General features: G+C 41.3%; 1 protein-coding gene across 2 annotated transcripts in view; it reads left to right on the top strand.

Annotated features, from left to right (window-relative positions):
• Nucleotides 1–1,551: 1,551 nt before the first annotated feature.
• Nucleotides 1,552–21,320, top strand: part of LOC139952293 (stabilin-2-like) — a 90,231-nt gene continuing 70,462 nt past the window's right edge. For both annotated transcript variants that reach the window (XM_071951391.1, XM_071951382.1), the window contains exons 1-10: nt 1,552–2,249; nt 6,256–6,408; nt 10,589–10,684; nt 12,026–12,154; nt 14,439–14,638; nt 15,567–15,779; nt 16,667–16,831; nt 17,420–17,566; nt 18,613–18,756; nt 20,232–20,294. In XM_071951391.1, coding sequence (XP_071807492.1) covers nt 1,676–2,249; nt 6,256–6,408; nt 10,589–10,684; nt 12,026–12,154; nt 14,439–14,638; nt 15,567–15,779; nt 16,667–16,831; nt 17,420–17,566; nt 18,613–18,756; nt 20,232–20,294 — 1,884 coding nt within the window. In that variant the 5' untranslated portion in view covers nt 1,552–1,675. The remainder of the gene's footprint in view (nt 2,250–6,255; nt 6,409–10,588; nt 10,685–12,025; nt 12,155–14,438; nt 14,639–15,566; nt 15,780–16,666; nt 16,832–17,419; nt 17,567–18,612; nt 18,757–20,231; nt 20,295–21,320) is intronic.

The following is a 21,320-nucleotide window of genomic DNA, read 5'->3' as shown; positions in this document are numbered from 1 at the left end:
CAAGGAAATAAGCCAATGCACCCGCCGTAATATTTTTGACCTCACTATTGTCTCCGCTGATGTTTCGGTTGCACTTTTATACCTTTATAAAACAAATAAATGAAAAAATGATTATCAACACGACGTTGAATAATAGACGTTTAAAATACTTCACACGTCCTTTAAAGGGAAGTAGGCATGTTTGGTAACCACTCCTAAATTTAAAGATGCTATGTCAGCTTTTTGGCCCCAAACATTAAAAAATAGATTTTTTTTTTGAGTGAATGGTATTTCAAAGAGTATCACCCGCTCCAACGAAAGAAAGTTTAACGTTTACTTTAACATGGTCAGGAACCATGACAAAAATTTAAAACGTTTCTTATAATACACATAAGAATTGGTCACGTGATATATTGTCGGGATCCCGACAAAAACTAATTTTGAGCACTTTATTTCACTGCTACTAATAATTGGCGGACTTTTTCGAGCAATGGCTCAAATGAAAGCTTGTAACTTTCTCGACCCCCATCAAAATACCTATTGAATTTTAAATCAACATTTTTGGGTCAAATCGGCCAAAATTCTGACATAGCATCTTTAAGTAATGTGGTTATGTAAAAAATGTATAATTTTGTATACCTCCATATTTGAAAAGAAGCGTCATAGTTCACCCCCCCCCCCCAAAAAAAAAAATGAGCGAGACCTAGTCACAAATCGTATCAAGGGACATGTTTGCTTGGCTGTCTCCTTCCTTATTCTCGTCATCATAATTATTTTGCTGCGCTTAGCTGCTTCTGTGATGAAATTGGGCCTTGTTCGTTTGTAAGCGGAGTCAGAAACCGGCACTTTACCACACTGGTTGACGATACCAAGAAACGAAAGCCAGTGGACTATTGTTATCATCGCTGTGTCAGCGAGATTGGTGTCAGATGGTGTCAGTCAGATGGATAAAGGAAACAACGTCATTCTTTATCTAAAATAATTGTATGGAAGGTAGAGATATTGAAGATGTGGATAATAACTCTTGCCAGGTATCCTGTTTCCTGTATTGCTGAGGAATGCATTGCATGCAAAGCATACTATTTACTATCCCTGTTTCAAAACATAGGCTGAACGGGTATGGGGTATAAACTGTGGTCCCTATCAAGGGGGGGGGGGGGGCGTCCTAGGCCTTGTTTTATATAAAATCAGTTTAGAATTTTTTTTTAAATTTAAATAAAGTTGGTACTAGGTCGTGGAGGGTCCTCAAAAGTAGCACTGAAAGTCGGCCTTAAAAACTGAAAACTACAACAAAAAAGTGTGACTGTGTTCTAGTGTGTTTCTAACCATGGAGGTGGAATGTTCTAACTATCTATCTTGCCAAACCATTGCGTATCACAGAAGCTGTAAAATAAATATGGGTTAAGCGATTTGATTGGACAGAATGAGGTCACATGTGAACTTTCGCTGCTGCATGTTACTTGCTGATACAAAGTCGTGTATCCATCTACTTAGTGTATGAATTGAATCGAAAAACACGAAGGGCACCATACTAAACTAATCGAGAGTAGCATTTATGACATAAGTGCTGCATGGAGGAAGTCACAGGTAAACCACAAGAAAGTTATCACAAAATTTATCTTTCTTCCGCTTATTATCTGAACAATGCAGCAATCCTCCAAGAGAAGGTGACATCTCAATAACCAGGCAGTCCATAATGAATGCCTGGATGGGAACAGAAGGTGTTTTGGACAGCCAAAGTTCTCGGTCACGAACAGCGGGCGCAACCGGTCACCCGTACGGGATGATGTGTGACGAAGCACGGGGCACCCTCCGCTCCAGCGCACGGTCAAAAACACCCACCAAACTCGGTAGTCCGAAACTCCGGTTCGCCGGTTTAAGCTGGCTAATTGTCCTGTGGATTTTGTATTTTATAACACAGTGCTCATGTCTCAGTCTTGAGAAATCAGACCACCTTATCCCTGATGAAAAACTGCGCCATGAACGAAGTATAGCAACAGCAGATCAACCCAACTCACGCAAGCTGAACTCGACCGTAAGCAGGGTGGTACGGACGGACTGTGTTCTGTGCTCCATCAGCAAACCTACCCTTTGCCCCCCGGGGTCTGTCCCCCTTACCCAGGGGAGTGGTGACAGGGGGTGTGTGATAGTGACATGGACAATGGCAATATCTTTTGCATACAGCGAAATTATTGGTTGTAGTCAACAATGCCGACTGACTGAAGTAAGACAGGAATGCTATCCTGGGTATTGGGGTCCAATGTGCTTAGGTGAGTAACTATATTTATCAGAATGAACTATAAATAATAATGAACTTGCAGCTACAACCATGTATTAAATCTCTTTTGAGGGAGTGTTGTCTCTTAAAGCCATTAAACACTGAAAATTTAGGCTGAATCGGTTATCAGAGTCAGGAGAAAATAACGGGAATACCCACCTTTGTTTCCGCACGTTTCACCATGTCATGACATGTGTTTCAAAGAATTGATATTGTTTTAATGTTTTACAAGTTGTAAAACTAGTTCATGTACAACTGATTTAAATGCTTTACAATGGATCAGGTATTCCACAATATTATTATTACTATATACAGTGTTGGATTTGGATTGAGTGAGGAAGGATCCTAGAAAAACACTTATAGGATTCGAACTGCCTCTAGCTGCCGGGCAACCTCAGTAGTCTAGTTGGTAAGACACTGCTCTAGAATTGCAAGGGTCGTGGGTTTGAATCTCACCCGAGTAACATGCCTGTGATCCCACCCGAGTAACATGCCTGTGATATTTGTTCACAGGACTCGGGAAGTACTGAGTATACAGTGCTAACACACATCGATGTATGGGTAAAAACCAAAATTAATATTCTTTACCCCCAATGCAAATTTAACATCTATTATACTTGTAGGATTAAACCGCTATGGGTTATGGGTTTTGAGTTCCCATAAAGGTATTAGATAGTTGTTTGAGGGATTCTAGCTGTAATTGTAAATCACGGGAGTTAGGGTTGATGACTGATAATCATTTTAAACAATAAACAGATCAGTGGGACAATTAAAGTATAGTTAAAGCCATTGAACCCTTTCGGTTCAGAAAAAAAATGTTCACAGATTTACAAATAACTTACAGGGTTTACAGAAAGCAATGGTGAAAGACTTCTCTTGAAATATTATTCCATGAAATGCTTTACTTTTTGAGAAAACACCAAAACAATAAATTCTAAATTTATTTTAAACACATGTCATGACACGGCGAAACGCGCGGAAACAAGGGTGTGTTTTTCCGTTGTTTTCTCCCGACAGCGACTCCGATGACCGATTGAGCCTAAATTTTCACAGGTTTGTTATTTGATGTAGAAGTTGTGGTACACAAAGTGTGGGCCTTGGACAACACTGTTTAGCGAAAGGGTCCAATTAAATGGCATTAAAACAGTATGTATCACAAGTCTTACATGTTCCTCATAAGTTTCAGCTAACTTTGGTTGGTAAGCAGTTTGCAACTGTTAATTTTATTCTCTCAAAAATCAGGTATACGATTAGCCTTGCTCAAGGCAGTCGAATTATTCACTCCGAAAAAAGACCGCCGCTGTATAAAAACCCACCCGTATTCACTGTGCGTAAAACCCACCCGTATTCACTGTGCGTAACATCGCACGACACGATGCCCCCGTACACTATCCGCATGCGGAGGCCGTCAGGCCGACAGCCTTGTAGGATCTGTGTTGAAGCCACTGACCTCATTACTATAATAAGCGAAGAGTTCCCACGGTCAGCTCATTACCATAATGCCCTCGAAAGACGAGACATGTTTACCTCACACACCACCACCACGGCGTATGATAGGGTCCAAAGGTCGTGATAAGGGAAGTGCGTGATTGGACGTCAAAATGAATAATTCATTTGCCTCACATCCTGTGTTGTCTGATAGGTCTGACGAACGATATACATATTCATGAGCTGCATACTAGCATATCCTCGAGCCCCCCCAATTTCGTCCACTATTGGAATTTTTTCAATACAACACATTAAAACGGGAAGATACAGATCCGACAAGGCTGTCGGCCTGACGGCCTCCGCATGCGGTTAGTGGTGTACGAGTGCGATGACTTGTGTGAACAGTATTCGTGCGATGTGACAGTGTGTATACGGGTTGGTCATTCGGTGTGATCACACACACCATGCACAGGGTATACGGCGGGTGGGTTTACAGCTGCGTCTTTTCGGAGCGAATAATGCGACTGCCTTGAGCAAGGCTAGTATACGATAACAAATGTGTAAGGCGAACCAAAAAAGTAGTTAAATATAAATACTATCAATTTACACAGGGTCTGGATAAATAATCAGAAAAACAGAATAAGGAAAAGATAAATGACTTTGGGAATTTTATTGTGTGGATAGCAGAGTTAAAAAAATGTGTGTTTCCTACAACTTTTTAGCAAATACACTTGTACCATCGTCAAACAGTCCGATGACCCCACTGCACATAATCAATGGGGCCACTTATTTGATTCTTGAGTCATTGTATTTATTTTAACAATACAACGCTTTTTGCCTGATTGAGCAGTATAAATACAGCAGAGTCAAACGACAGTTGTGGGTTAGGTTATAATAATAATGGAAAGTTCTCCACTGGAGGATCAGGATGTGAAACGAAAGAAGCGGGTTAGCCTGTTTTATTTAGTTCACCAAATGGTGTCTCCCATCGCAGGATTTCATAACTTCCATTCAAATCAGGGCTCATTGGTATTTGGTAGCCCTTGTATACATGTACCCCCTCTTCCTTACCATATGTAGGTCACAGACCTGGATTTCAGGCAGGACTAGCAGGCCATGGCCTCCGTTGCCCCTGTTCTTAGCCTTGGTGCCCTGTCAACAGTTTCCCATTGACTTTAAGATTTTCCAGTGGAAGTGCCCTTTGCAAAATGAAATGGCCTTGTCTTTTCAAAGGTGAAATACCAGGCCTAAGGTCAGTTTAGTCAACTATACTCATAACCCCCTTTTACTTGCCATTGGTGACTTTAGTGGACTACACTCATACCCCCTCTTTCTTACCATTTGGTGACTTAAGTCCACTGCACTCATACCCCCTCTTCCTTACCATACATGTAGGTGACTCTAGTCCATTGCACTCATACACCCTCTTCTCTACCATTGGTGACTTTAGTCCACTGCACTTATACCCCCCCCCTCTTCCTTACCATAGGTGACTTTAGTCAACTGCACTCATTCATACCCCCTCTTCTCTACCATAGGTGACTTTAGTCCACTGCACTCATACCCCCTCTTCCTTACCATAGGTGACTTTAGTCCACTGCACTCATACCCCCTCTTCTCTACCATAGGTGACTTTAGTCCACTGCACTCATACCCCCTCTTCTCTACCATAGGTGACTTTAGTCCACTGCACTCATACCCCCTCCTCCTTACCATAGGTGACTTTAGTCCACTGCACTCATACCCCCTCCTCCTTACCATAGGTGACTTTAGTCCACTGCACTCATACCCCCTCTTCCTTACTATAGGTGACTTTAGTCCACTGCACTCATACCCCCTCTTCCCTACCATAGGTGACTTTAGTCCACTGCACTCATACCCCCTCTTCCTTACCATAGGTGACTTTAGTCCACTGCACTCATACACCCTCTTCCTTACCATAGGTGACTTTAGTCCACTGCACTCATACCCCCTCTTCCTTACCATAGGTGACTTTAGTCCACTGCACTCATACACCCTCTTCTCTACCATAGGTGACTTTAGTCCACTGCACTCATACCCCCTCTTCCCTACCATTGGTGACTTTAGTCCACTGCACTCATACCCCCCTCTTCCTTACCATAGGTGACTTTAGTCAACTGCACTCATTCATACCCCCTCTTCCTTACCATAGGTGACTTTAGTTGACTGCACTCATACCCCCTCTTCCTTACCATAGGTGACTTTAGCTTACCATACATGTAGGTGACTTATAGTCGCCTGCTGATAGAAAGGTGTTTGTAGTATATTATGAAACTACATGTATACAGAATTTGTTTTTTTCTCTCACCATGTCCTAAACACACTTCCATAGTTATCACAGGCCTGTATGCTTCATGCTGAAAGACAAGGGCACCAAGGCATTTTCTCCTTGGTAAAGGGCACACTGTGAGGAAATTGTTAATTTCTACCAAGGCAAATACCAGGGGGCATGGAGGCAAATGCCTTTTATGTCTCCGTGAGGTATCAGCCATGTTATCTTCTTTGCAGTTCAGTGATTCTTTTGTTTTTGTTTTTGTTTTTGGTTACAGAGTGTCCAGGTGGAGCCAGCAACCCATGTAATGGGAGGGGGCGGTGCCAGGGGCAGCGAGAGGGGGAACAGTGTCAGTGCAATCCGGCCTTTACAGGTGTATCATGTGAATTGTGTGCTGCGGAGGACGCATATGGACCAAACTGTGATCAAGGTAGGGATATTATGGGTGCGTTCGATTAACTTCCCTGTGTCGACCCCGCGGTGCCCACTCAGGTGAGCCCCTGACAAGAGCTAATCGAACGATCACTTACCATCTCGTGGTGATGTCATGCACCTGGGGCCAGCCCCAAAGTGACCCACTTCAAAAGCAAGGCACTTTGGCCTGACCCAGGTGAGCCCCTGGAATGACTTCAAAGCTATTCGAACGTGCCGGGGGCAGACCGGGGTCAACACAGGGAAGCTTTTCGAACGCATCCTTTAAGTTATCAGACAAGCGCAAGAGGACTACAAAAAAGTACCGCTTCTGCTTCCCCATATCCAACAAGGCCGAAGGGCAAGTTGACAAAATCAATCACAAGAGAAGAGAAGCAATTATATGGAGAGAAGCAGTTATAGTAAAGTGTTTTGCTGAACAGAAGCACCAGAGCTTGAGTTTGGTGCTCTTATCCGCTTGGCCTACAACACTTGGATCTGTTTACAACATTTCTATTGTTTTGGTCCATCCAAGGATTTTTCAGGGGAATAAAATAAACAGAGAACGTTACACAATTAGGAAGGAAGGATGGAGGTTTGTCGATCCCGGGCCTTTAAATTCATCCAAGGACCATTTTTAAGATATTATCCAATCCTTGTCAAAATACACCAACTCCTGAGCCGGGGATAGAATGGCCATTATTAGGCAGTCAGCCATTTCCTCTGGCATGAAACAATGCATCCTTGTGAGCATGACAGTGAACGTTTTCCCTTGTACATGTTGTATACACCAATCTGGCCGCGCAAGTGTTGAGCACAGCGTGACATTTGCTGCGGTGTCTTCAGTGCCTAGATTATGCACAAAGACACCGCTGTTGTTAGATTTTTTCACTAGAGGGCGCTACCAATTTTGTTTTGTCAGATTGGTCGGATCAAAATGCTACCAAAATGCATCAGTTGCTACTAAAAAAAAATTTGCTACTCAATATTACCATTCAGTGTGTACAAGACATGTTCGGTTAAAATATTTTGCTATGTCAATAGTGCAGGATGAAATTGTTCCCTGCCTGACTTTCACGTCACAAGTTATGCCAGAGCATATTGCTTCACAAACTTTACTGCCAGCTTGAGTAGGGAATCAACTGACAAGCAGCACATAAGATCTGATGATCAGATTATACATCTGATTGACATTATATAATCTTGGGCGATATCACGATATTATCGAATATCGCAATACTAATTTGCAAACGATTTCGATATCGGATGGATTTGGTTTTAATCGAAATATCGATATATCGCGATATATCGCGATATATCGCAATAGTCGCGATATATCGCGATATCGATTAAATATCATGTATTTGCTAGCTGAGACATCTTGCACCCCATAGGTTTGGAGTAATACCGCGATATATTGTCGGCGATGTATTGTGAATAAAATAAATCGATATCGCCCAATCTTAACATTATACAATTGTTGCACGCTGTGACGTGGTCCATGGCGTTTTGTACACCCGAGAGGGAAAATGGCACCCGAAGCAGAGCCAAGGGTGCCATTTCCCCTCAAGGGTGTACAAAACCATGGACCCCAGTCACAGCGTGCAACAATTGTTTTTGTATACCTTTGTATAATTGTTATTCCTCTTCTCGAAGTTCTGTTGTCATCTTCAAACATTATTTCGACGGACTATTCACTGTTTAATAAGCAGACAAACGAGAAACAATTCCCTCGAACCCGCTGTTGTTTCGTACACAGAGCTGGAAATCGACCAACACTGGAAACGATCCAGGTGATGCACATCGGTGTACATCACTTTTCATGTTACCCGGCTCGTCGAGCCATGTAACAGCGTTTTTGATGCGCGTCACATGATTGGTTCTCGACCAATCAAACTTCACAGTTTGTTACCGAGGTATATCAAGAACCAAAATGAGATTTACTCACAGTGCTACCGCAAACCTCACCTGGGCCCAATTTCATGGCTCTGCTTACCGTAAGCACAGAATCGGCGCTTACGGAAGCAGGGAATTCTGTGCTTACGGCAAGGGTATTTCACGGTTTAGCGGCGAATTTCGTGCGTACTCCATGTTACTAGGCATTCTACGCTTACAAGGCTAGCGCAGAAATGTGGCGCTTGCACGTAAGCGGGGAATCGCGATCGTAAGCGCAGAGTTTGGCGGTAAGCAGAGCCATGAAATTGGGTCCAGATTATACTCCCACCATGCAAAGTTTACTTTTAAAGAAGACTACACAATGCCCAGAGCTGCCAACTCCCTAATTGTGCAGAAGGTTCCCTGAAAATAAACCAATCTGTCCACGTTCTGAAAAGATGTTTTATTGTATTAAACAAATTGGAAAATCTCCCTGATTGTGGGAAGGTACATGTAGGCCTATACGTTCCACTCTTTAAATTAATGGTAATAAAAACTTTTGGTTAGAAGTCTACAGCAGCTTTCGATACAGCATTTTCAAAAACATCTCACTCCGAAGTAATGTGGAATACGTACAAAATTTATAAGTTTTTATGCCTCATGCTTCTCAGATAGTGTTTTCCTATAATTTCGGCAATAACTCAAAAAACTCGACCACCTTTACACTAGTTTTTGTTTTCATGATTTAATGGTTTTCATCTGTATACTTGTGGCAATGTGAGACAATTCATGAAATTGCAAAGGTTGCATTATTTAAAATTAACTTTCTGCAAAATAACAATGCATGGAAAAAGGAATCCCTCATAAAAGAGCATTGCTGGGGTACTGCTCCTTAACTGAATGACCCGTTGAATCAACACATCATTTCCCTCCATTCTCATCCCAAATGATCACATGACTGATGTGGACAATTGTCTGCCACCATATCCTGTCATTCTCTTCTGTTAATTATGTCATAACTTCCTCTTTATCAGGAACACCCCCTTACTACAAAAACAAAGAGATCTTCCTCCGAAAAGTTCAAGATTCTTTATGGGTGTCATGGCCGAGTGGTTAAGAGCATTAAGCTCAAGTTCTGGCAGTTGAGTCATCAGAGTGTGTGGTTTCGAATCCCGGGCGTGACACTTGTGTCCTTGAGCAAGATACTTTACTATAATTGCTTCTCTTCACCCTATGTATGAAATCCATTCCCCTAGAAAACTTTTAGAATGATTGGGGAATTATAATAACAATAATACTGGGGGAAACTTGAATAGCGTTTTATCACAGCCCTATAAGCCTTTTTGAGGTATGGCGGACACAATGCTACAACACTGTAAAGTTGTGGTAAATTTAGAACGTATGTTATTCAGTGAAGTGCGCATTTTAGGCGACGCGGCGTTTACACGTGAACCTAATGACCACCAACATGGTGAGCGTGGCATCAGTGGCGGCGTGTGACGCGCGCGTATCACATCCGCCATACCTCAAAAAGGCTTATTGGGGGCAGATCAAAGCGCTCAAGATTTGTTCCTGCCAGGTATGTCAATCTTTGTTTGTGAGGTATAAGACCTATTACTAATGTAATGGTTTACAAGTTGTTGTGGTGCAATATGCTGCCGATCAAACCAGGAACACCGTAGCGAACCCCTTCTCTTTAAAAAAAAAAGTGCACCTTGGGTTCTTTTTACTTTCATTTCACAACAAACTGGATTATGGCTCCGTCCCATCCAAAGCACGCAGCAATAAAAGCAAGTGTCTTGCTTAAGGACACAGGTGTCATATGACCGAGACTCGAACCCACACTCTGCTTATCAAAAACACAAGAGCTTGAGTCTGGTGCTCTTATCCGCTCGACCACGGCATGCCATGGTTGGTTGGCAGGCATGACACTTGAAATGGAAGCCTTTGGTCATTGCCCTTAGCGAGGGGTTTCAATAGAATTGAAATTGCCCTCAAAGAGGGAGGTGCCCTTTACGAAAGAAAAAAACGCCTCCACTCCCCTCTCACACAAACCACTTTTAAGTTTGTGGGTGTTAACTGATAGTGGTTGGTGTTTAAGAGCAATGTGTGTATGATAGCGCCCTCTATTGGCAATGTATTACAAATGCACAGGAGCATCTTGAACCAAGACTAATTTCCTCCCTCAAACTCGTTTCCATTTAATATCAACATCAATTCCACACAAAAAAGGTTCAATTATAAACCTGCATTTTAAATGAATTGTTGTCAACCATTTGTGGGCTTTTTCTAATTTTGACTCTCATTTCTTCTTGATTTTATAGTTTGTGACTGTGTGTATGGAGTTTGCAATGCTGGATCAACTGGGAATGGATTCTGTCTGTGTGAAGAAGGGTACCAGGGACCAAGGTGTGACCTGGGTAAGAATGAGGGTTACCAGTATCCCAGAATACTTGAATAACACTATGTCCACTGTAGCTAGGGGGTAACTTTTTGTAAAGTGTAAGCGTCTTGAAAGCAACTCCGTGTTTTTCAACTGTGTGTATTGCTCTGCACACCTACTGTCCAAAAGTTTAGTTAGACTTTTGGTTGAGAAATAAATGGCAGCAATTAGTCAATGTAATAAGAGATGGACCATAGAAATATATCCTGGATAACGCTGAGTTTTGCCGCCCTCTGTGTTGTCTGAACGTGGCGTAAATAGTAAATGCACTGCTAAAAATGGTATTCTTGAAACAAGAAAAACATCTTATTTTAAGAAAATTATTCTTGTGTCACTCCCTAGAAAATATTTTCTAGGGAGTGACACAAGAAGATTTTCTCAAAATAAGATGTTTTTCTTGTTTCAAGAAAACCATTTTTAGCAGTGTGATTATCGCGTGACCAGATGTATGGCAAAACGACAAAAACTGGCCTCGTACATGTACTTAGACCAATTCTACATGTTTTCATTGGTCAATGTTCATGATGTCTACTGTAGGGCAAAATATTTTGCCATACGCGCATTAAAAAATGGCATACGCGCGTCCATAAAAATGGTCTCGCAACAAAATCGCATGCACAATGATCCACTTAGTGTTCTCTGGGTTCTTTTTTCTATGGGTGGAAAGTAATAGCTTCAGTCTGTTGCAACATTCTTGTTTATGTGCAGGATTGGTAGAGATTAGGAAGTAGTCGCAAAGTTTCCTGCGTCCATCTACTCCCCCCACTGCTAAACAACGTTTCTGTTATTGAACAACAATAGTTTCAAATCTCACCCAAATAATTTGCCTGTGGATTTTGTTTATAGAATTCAGGAAAGTACTGTGTATACAGTGCTTTTAAATACACATTGTGTGTTAAAGCCATTGGACCCTTTCGGTACAGAAAAAAAAAAAAAAAGTTCACAGATTTACAAATAATTTACAGGGTTTACAGAAGGTAATGGTGAAAGACTTCTCTTGAAATATTAGTCCATGAAATGCTTTACTTTTTGAGAAAACGGTAAAACAATATAAATTCTCGTTAACGAGAATTACGGATTTGTTATAAACACATGTCATGACACGGTGAAACGCGCGAAAACAGGAGTGGGTTTTCCCGTTATTTTCTCCCGACTCCGATGTCCGATTGAGCCTAAATGTCCACAGGATTGTTATTTTATATATAAGTTGTGATACACGAAGTGTGGGACTTGAACAATACTGTTTACCGAAAGTGTATAATGGCTTTAATCTAACTTTCGCTCATTTTGGTTATTCCTGTTGTGTTTGTCCGTTCAGCCAAGACCAGTTGTGGAGATGCTATCTGCCATCCCTTTGCAATATGTTCCCCACCTATCAGTGATGTAGCAGACCCACTATGTGTATGTAGTCCAGGCTACACTGGAGATGGACGGCTCTCATGCGCAGGTAAGAATGTGTGCCAACATCATTATCATTCGATATAGACTTGCGTACGTGGCCGCCTAGTCCTCAAATTCTAATGGGGGCGCACTCCTGGAGTCGTCGCCATCACTTGTTTTGCGTTCAACCGCTGCTCTCCTCAGCTCTCCTACGTGTCTTCCACTCCACTGTGTGACATTGTCTATCCAGTAAGCTTGGGCGGTTCCAGAAATTTGGGGCTCGGTTCCGGTTCCGAAAAAAAGCTCGGTTCTGAGACATACCCGGTTCCAATTCAATATAAAACATAAGCCGCCCGTCCCGAGCTCACACACACACAATTGAGCCGATCTATTTTACCTGAAAATAACCAAGTTAATCAGACATCGGTTCCGAGCTCACACACACACAATTGGAGCCGATCTATTTTTAAAGAAAACACCATAATACCCACCCCAATGATCAGACATTGTGCCACCGAGCACCTATTTTCCCTGCATTTAAACAAGTCTTTGATTTAGCCGGCAGTACGATCGTTGTGTAGCAGTATGTCCGTAGTGTAGTACATCCGTAGTGCAGTACATCCGTAGTGCATGCAGTGTGTCGTCTCTGTACATACAAGTGTACTATGCCTGTACATGCCTGTACATGCCTGTACATACATACATACATACATACATACATACATACATACATACAGCACTGTGTGTTTTGTGCATGGGGCAAGCTTTTATGAATATGGATATATCGGCAGCCAATCACAACGTGCTGTCTATACATGAACATGTATATGCATGACATGTACATGCACACATGTGGTGGTTGTAGAAGATGCCTATGTGTGTGCACTGTGTATGCAGCCACATGTGATAGTTGATACTCATGTCGGCTTGAAGCCTTTGCACACTGTATCTGCGGTCACCGCTTTCAACATCAAGCCTGAATTTCTAGAGCCGGTTCGTCGCAGGATCGGCTCCACAGAGCCTTTTATAATTGGGACTCGGTCTTTTAAAATCGGAACCGACAAAAGCGGGTACCCGGTTCCACAGAAGAGTGGAACCGCAAGTCCGGTTTTCAATTTGGAACCGGGTAGAACCGGGTAACCGAAGGGACCGCCCAAGCTTACTATCCAGCACAGCTTAGGGCGGCCTCTGCCTCGTATTGTTCCTGTAGGCAGACCATCTATAGCTGCGCTGGGTAGGCCTCCCTGTTTCATCACATGAACACAACAGATTGGTGACATTACTTGTCAGTATCTTTAATAGAACCCCGGACGAATGACGTCACTTAAGTTAGAATACCTTGCTGTCAGTCAAACATGGCACACGTATAGTTAGTCTAGTCCAGAGCAAACATAAAATTTGGACGTACATGTACGCGCTAGTTAAATTTGACACCTTCGTCTGAGAGCAACATGTTGTAGGTACTTCTATTTTAAGCATTTGTGCGGAATGCTATTGCATTTCTTGCAGTGAATTGTACATTTACCTTTAGTACTTATTCAAGTTTTTGCCTTGTTTTATAAATTCTATCTGTTTTAGCTTTGTTTTGCTTTTAATAATGTTAAGTGCTATTTGCCTTTTAATGTACAGTGCCTTTGAGCAATTTTGGCGTTTTATAAATGCTGTTATTATTATTATTATATTATTATTATTGGATCGTGAGGAAAACAAATTTGATCGTTTTGTTAAGCTTGTTTGATTCCGACTGGTAAGCCTGGTCATTTCATCTTTGAGAGGGAAAGGCAATTTTTATTCTCTTACGGACACTTTCATTGGAAAGTCTTAAAGGAACACGTTGCCTCTTGTGGATCGACAGAGTTGGTCTATAGAAAGCATTTGTAACCGTTTGTTATATGTTTGGACAGATGATCCATTCAAATTTGCCTCAAAATTGCGTGGTTTTTCTTTTACTTTGCGAACTCACACGGTCGGCCATTTATGGGAGTAAAAAATATGACTCCCATAAATGGCCGACCGTGTTAGTCGACAAGGTAGAAGGAAAACTGTGCAACTCCGATGCATATTTGTGTTGATCTACTTTTACAACGTCTTTCAACCCATGCAATTTATAACAAACGGTTACAAACTCTTTTCAAAGACCAACTCGACCGATCCAAGGCAATGTGTTCCTTTAATGTTTGAAGGGCGCCAAGACCATGGGCAGAGGATGTGGCCTCCATGTTATTCCAGGCCTTGAAATTGTTTTTACTCAGCTGATGTTTGGATGGGTAAATCAAAGTTTAGATTGTCACATTCACTTTTTAAATTTCCTTGACCTTTGACCATTGACCTTTTGTCTTATTATCTGCCAGAGATTGACCCCTGTCAGCGAGAGGGTGTCTGCAGTGTACACGCCCACTGCAATCATACGTCACCGGGGAAACACACATGCCAATGTTTATTTGGTTACTATGGCGATGGGAAGGAATGCCATCCAATCAATCGCTGCCAGCAAGAACCTTCGGTCTGTCCTCCACCGTCCTCAAAGTGCGTCTTCGATGGTCCGATGCGGGTGTGTAGACAACAATTTTTCTAATATTTTGATGTCATTTGAAATTTTACCTATGGAATCGGTTATGTAATGATAATAATAGGAATAATATTGGCTTTTTTATATGGCGCTCAAAATTTGTCACTCAGTGACGCTCATGACAGTGGTACATTATTACCCCTGATCACTGGGACATTACTTTATTCCATATACATGTACCATCATAGCTCCCTTGGGAGTATACAGTACCAAGTATGTAGCGCAGTAAGCTAGAACCATGTCTGCACTCACAGGTGACCATTTACCCCTTGGTGAAGAGAAGAGTAGGTATACACCTTCAAACCGAGGACCTATAACAAAAGAGGACAATAGAGTCCACTATTCAGGAAAGTGTTGGAAAATGTGTACAAAAGCAATGGCAGCTAATGGACCCTTCCCATGAAATATGCTTATTACATTCACGCATGCATACAGACCCTGCTGGTTGGCAAACACCATTGAGTTGTGCACTAAGCAGACGCGCAGTCGCGTCTGCGTCATGCACCCATTAGCCGTGTGCAAAACAGCGCGATGTTCCCTCATTTTGCCAACCAAAACTTGAGTGCGCACGCGCTATGTGCAATTTACATATTTCATGGGAAGGGTCTATTGCAAAAAAGTATAAGAGTATAAACAAAAGAATAAGAGTATAAACAAAAGAGGAACAATAGGAGGTCCACGGTTGCAGCCGTTTACAAGCTTGTAAGCATTTACAGTTAAGTGTCTTCCTCAAGAACACAAGTGTCACAACCGGCAATCGAACCCACACTCTGATGACTTTGCCGCCAGAACTTGAACTCGATGCTCTTAACCACTCCGCAGTGACATCCAAATCCAATGCAAACACGTTTTATGTTCTTCACTTCAAAGTAATTAACCAATAAAAACCTTTTTTCTTTTTTCTCAACAGTATCATTGCGACTGCATGGAGGGCTACGATGACTATTTATTTCCAAACGGCTGCCAGAAAATCGATATGTGTGTCTCTACCTCGACGTACAGCCCACCTCAGTGCCCGCGTCATTCTGTTTGCTCTACGATGACAGATAGTAGTCGAACTCGATGCGAATGTGTACGTGGATTTCAGGGAGATGGGACAGCTTGCCATGGGAATATCTTACAGGTAAACTGAAGACCCAATTCACCGTTGTAGTTAGACCTCTTTTCCTGTTTTCTTTTTCTCTTCATTTTATTGATTCTGGTTTTGAGGCCAAGGACTCTGTTTAGCTTGGGCGATATCACGATATTATCGAATATCGCGATATTAATTTGGAAACGATTTCGATATCGGATGGATTTGGTTTTAATCGAAATATCGATATATCGCGAAAATCCGGTATATCGCGATATCGATTAAATATCGTGATGTATTTGCTAGCTGAGACATCTTGCACCCCATAGGATTGGAGTAAAGCCAGAAGAATAGGTCATTAGAACACCTCTCTTATGCCATGACTGTCTCTTCTACAACTTTCACTTGGAGTTTGAAGACTGATGATGTCAAATTTAATTAATCGCGATTATATCAAATACCGCGATATATTGTCGGCGATAAATCGTGAATAAAATAAATCGATATCGCCCAAGCTTAGACTCTGTGGTAGTGCTCATTATGTAATGCTCATTATGTAATAAAGGTAGTGGGGTTTTACCGGGCTGGCAAACAAGGCCGGCAGTCTGAATCCTGCACAGAACTGAGCTTGACTTACGTCCTGTACTTGTGTCCCGTGAACAGCAACTAAAGCACTTCATTTCTTTTCCAAGTTTCTTTTCTTATTTCACATTTAAGACCGAGGTGTGTTATAAAACACATATTGACTGGCACGATTCGGTAACTGGTGTACGTCTATTCCCCATCAAGTCTGTGAGTGACCAGAAGAGGGGCCTACAGTATTTGCCTCTTTTGGTCACTCAAAGTTTCCGGCTGTACACTAGTTTCCTCATTGCCAGTCAATATGTGTACATATACTAACACGCTAATGGCTTATTGCTGTTATTATTTACTTTTAGGTGCTGCATTACCTCAACACTGACATTAACGGGCCGATGGAGGGAATGTTTGACATTTCTATCGGGTTGCTAGAGATGACCATGGGGTATGTTCTAAGCAGCGGGGGCCTCTTCACCATCTTTGTGCCAACGGACGAAGCGATCCGAGAAGTTTTCTTCGATGAGGTAATTTTTAGTAATAATGGTAATCAAATCAGAGTACAAAACACCCACTTTTCGCTCTCTTCATTGGCTTCCAATTCACCAAATGTATTTGTTTCAAAATATTCTTCTTGTGTATAAAGTTGTTCATAATTTGGCCCCAGTATATCTCCAAGATCTCTTAGCCCTTCAGTCATCTTCACTTTCATCAGCTACCCGACGCCTTTGCTCTTCTTCCATTGCTCATTTCCATCTTTCCACCATGACACGCTATGGCGATTCTGCGTTTTTTGGTCATAGCTCCAACACTTTGGAGCAAGCTACCCATCCATATTCATCAAGCCCCGCCATTATTGGACACTTTTAAAGGATTACTTAAAACCCATCTGTTCTGTCAATTTTTGTCTGTTTTTATTATTAGTATTATTAATACTAGGTTCTATTAATATTATGGTGCTTTGTCACACCCCTAGGGGTCGATCAAAGCGCTCAGTATTTTGTCCTGCAAGGTATGTGAGGCTGCGTTGAGTACTGTTGGTAGGTACATGTACGTTTGCTATTATAAGACTTCAATATTATTATTATTGTTGTTAAATATATTTTTATTTATAGTCTGAGCTGACAGAAGATGTAGAGCTTGCACATTACTTGATGAAGCTTCATGTTATACCCACATACTTGGACACCTTCATGCTGAATAGAACCAGATCGATCTACACGCTGGCCGGAATCATGGCTGAAGTCACACCAAAAGATGGGGTAAGAATCAAACAAGGTTTAAAGGCCCTGGACACTATTGGTAATTACTCAAAATGCATTTCAGCATAAAAGCTTAATTGATGGTGAGCAATAGAGAGCTGTTGATAGTATTCAACATCCTAAAAAAGGGCTCCGACTGAAGTAGCACGGTTTTTAAGAAAGAGGTAATTTGTCACTCAAAGTATTACACGACTTCAGGCCTGAAGCCTTTTTAAAGCATCTAAAAGCACACAAATTTGTGCAACAATGTTTTTTTCTCCCATTATTCTCTTGCAACTTCGACGACTAATGAGGTCAAAAGTTTCACAGATTTGTTATTTTTGCATATCTTGGGATGCACCAAGTGAGAATGGTCTTTGACAGATTACCAAAGGTGTCCAGTGCCTTTAAGCAAGAAGTTTTCTTTGCATTTACATTTAGAGTATACATGTAAGTTTGTGGTTTTCGATTCCGCTACTCTGGAAAGCAAAAAGATTGTGCAGTAATCCGGTGTGGCTGGAGATTCGGTCCCCCCATACATCAAACTGTGTACAAACTTCTTCTGATAGCGCTCTCTTTGAATCCTCCTCAGACCTGATACTTCATAAAAGCAATGAGGGCGATTGCCTCCATGCCCCCTTGGTCATTGCCTTGGTGCCCTTGAAATGCTCCAGTAGAATTTTACAATTTTCTCATAGAGTGCCCTTTACCGAGGAGAAAAACGCCTTGGTGCCCTTGCCCTTTCAAAAACGCAGCATACAGGCCTGCTCCTCCTCCAGCCCATGTTCATTTCCAATAGACCTCATGCACATGAGGTCATTCCAGTAGAGCGCCCTCACCTAGAGGTCAAAGGGAGTTGTTCATTGGCCAATACTGTGCGCCGCGCGTACAAATCTGTGAGTTTCAATTGTTTCGTCACCGTTTTTCCTTTAAGATGGCGGCTGGATGACGTCAATGCATAAGGTCTATAGGTGGGGGGGGGGGGGGTACAGAATCTAAGGGGTACAGATTTCCTTGGGACACAATAACAAACTGATTTAATATTTTGACTCAAATTTGTTTCTCAGAATCCAGACGTTTTGAGGTACCGAATTGAAGGAAGTAACGAGAAGGGTAAACTGATCTACCAGGACATCCCCGCTGCTAATGGAGTGATCCATGTGATTGACAAAGTACTCTACGAAGCACCCTTAGTACCCAATAACCCAGAGGTAAGACCAGGGCCCAATTTCATAGACCTGCTAAAGCACAAAAAGAAGCCAAGCACAACTATACAAAATGGCAAAATGTTCAGCTGGTTGTAATATGTTTAAAGCCAGTGGACACTATTGGTAATTGTCAAAGACTAGCCTTCACAGTTGGTGTATCTCAACATATGCATAAAATAACAAACCTGTGATAATTTGAGCTCAATCGGTCATCGAAGTTGCAAGATAATAATGAAAGAAGAAAAAAACACCCTTGTCACACGAAGTTGTGTGTGATTACATGGTTGATTTTGAGACCTCAAATTCTAAATCTGAGGGCTCGAAATCAAATTCGTGGAAAATTACTTCTTTCTCAAAAACTATGGCACTTCAGAGGGAGCCGTTTCTCACAATATTTTTATACTATCAACCTCTCCCCATTACTCATCACCGAGAAAGGTTTTATGCTAATAATTATTTAGAGTAATTACAACTAGTGTCCACTGCCTTTAAGCGCATAAACAACTTTTGAAAAGGATAAGGAGCATTTCCAAACAGCCTAAATTCAAGGATTTGAAGACAGTGGGCCCCTTTAATGATGCAAATTTAAGAACCAAAAATTGCACTTCCTGTTGTAATAATAACAATAATAAAAGTAATAATAATAATAATAAGCTATTCTTATATTCTGCATATTGCCTTGAGGTCCCTACATGTATGCGCTGTCAGTGTTTTTCTACATGTACATGGTAACATGTGGAGCTTTAAATGGCTTTAAAGTTTTAAAGCCATTGGACTTTCGGTAAACAGTAATGTCCAAGGCCCACACTTTGTGTATCACAACTTCTATGTAAAATAACAAACCTGTGAAAATATAGGCCCAATTGGTCATCGGAGTCGGGAGAAAATCACGGGAAAACCCCCTTATTTCCGTGCGTTTTGCCGTGTCATGACATGTGTTTAAAATAAATCCGTAATTCTCGCAATCGAGAATTGATATTGTTTTAATGTTTTCTCAAAAAGTAAAGCATTTCAAGAGAAGTATTTCACCATTACCTTCCGTAAACCCTGTGAGTTATTTGTAAATCTGTGAACTTTTAATTTTTTTTCTGTACCGAAAGTGTCCAGTGGCTTTAAAGTATGAGACCTACTCCTTTTACATAGCACCATGTAATGGTTTTACTAGGTGTTGTGACGCAATATGCTGCCAATTAAACAAGGAACACCGGGCAAACCCTTTCTCTTTATGATAAGTGCACTGGGTTATTTTACGTGTGTTACACAACACACAGGACCAACAGCTTTACGTCCCATCTGAAAAGGATGCATCAATAATGGTTAAGTGTCTTGCTGAGGGACACAAGTGTCACGACTCTCGAACCTACACTCTGCTGATCAGAAACACCAGAGCTTTAATCCAGTGCACTTACATGTATTCAATCAGCCTTGCATGCCACTGTGATAATTAATTTGTGGTTTCGTTCTTGTCCCAATGCTAGGAGTCTGTAGCGACCATCATCTCCACCACAGGAAGGTTTAATCGAATGCAGACCTTGATGCTGGTGAGACTGATTTTAAAAAAAAATTCGGGTCAGAACATAAAAAAGGTTGCATCCCTTTAGGGGATCCCTTGGCTGCTGCTTCCCAGGTTGTATCGTAAACTTGGGTGTGATCCCTGGCTACATGGCAGTTATTGATTGTATGGGTTCTGACTGGCACCCCAGAACAAAGATATTGACAAAATAGAGACACCGCCAACATAGGGCTGGATGGCTCAGTTGGAAGAGTGCTGGCTCGTTAATCTGGAGGTCGACTGTTTAAATCCTGCTATAGAAAATCTTTCTTTGTTCAACCTTAAAGGATTTGGGTACTTTTTGTAACACAAAACACAATGTCCACAGATTTACCTTAAATTTACACCGTTTGAAGATAATGATAGTAGAAAGCATACCTTAAAATATTAGTTGCTGAGGTGCTGTAGTTTTTGAGAAATGAGTAAAAACAATGTCATGAAAATACGTTTTACATGCTAAAATAATTTTTGTCTCATGATTACTGAGCCAAAATTATTTTCATGACATTGTTTTACTCATTTCTCAAAAACTACAGTACCTCAGCTAGGAATGTTTTCAGTGAAGCTTTCTTCTATCATTATCTTCAAACTGTGTAAGTTTAATGTGAATCCGTGTACGTTGTGTTTTTTGTCCTACAAAAAGTACATAGACCCTTTAAATTGTTTAAACATTTACCCAGTCAGATTCCCTTGTTGTTTCTAAAACTTAATATTTATATAAAAAAACACCAGATAATCTAACATTGACAGAGAATAGTCCATCGGAGAATACTGTTTGAAATGCTGAGTTGTCAAACCACTGGTTCTTCTTGGAACCACACCTACTCAAAAGAGATTTACTTGTAATAATAAATAATAATAGAACCGGCATTTATATTGCGCAGTTACCTATATAAATATACTCTACTACCCACGACAAGGAATTAAAGAAAAATGCAGAGAAAAAAAACGAAAAAAAACAACAAACACACAAACAGAGCAAGAATGAGCTAGACATTAGGTGTTTGTGAACAAA

Source organism: Asterias amurensis, chromosome 2 (genome assembly GCF_032118995.1).
Source record: "Asterias amurensis chromosome 2, ASM3211899v1".
In the NCBI taxonomy this organism is placed as follows: Eukaryota; Metazoa; Echinodermata; class Asteroidea; order Forcipulatida; family Asteriidae; genus Asterias; species Asterias amurensis.
This window is presented reverse-complemented; position numbering and strand designations above follow the sequence as displayed.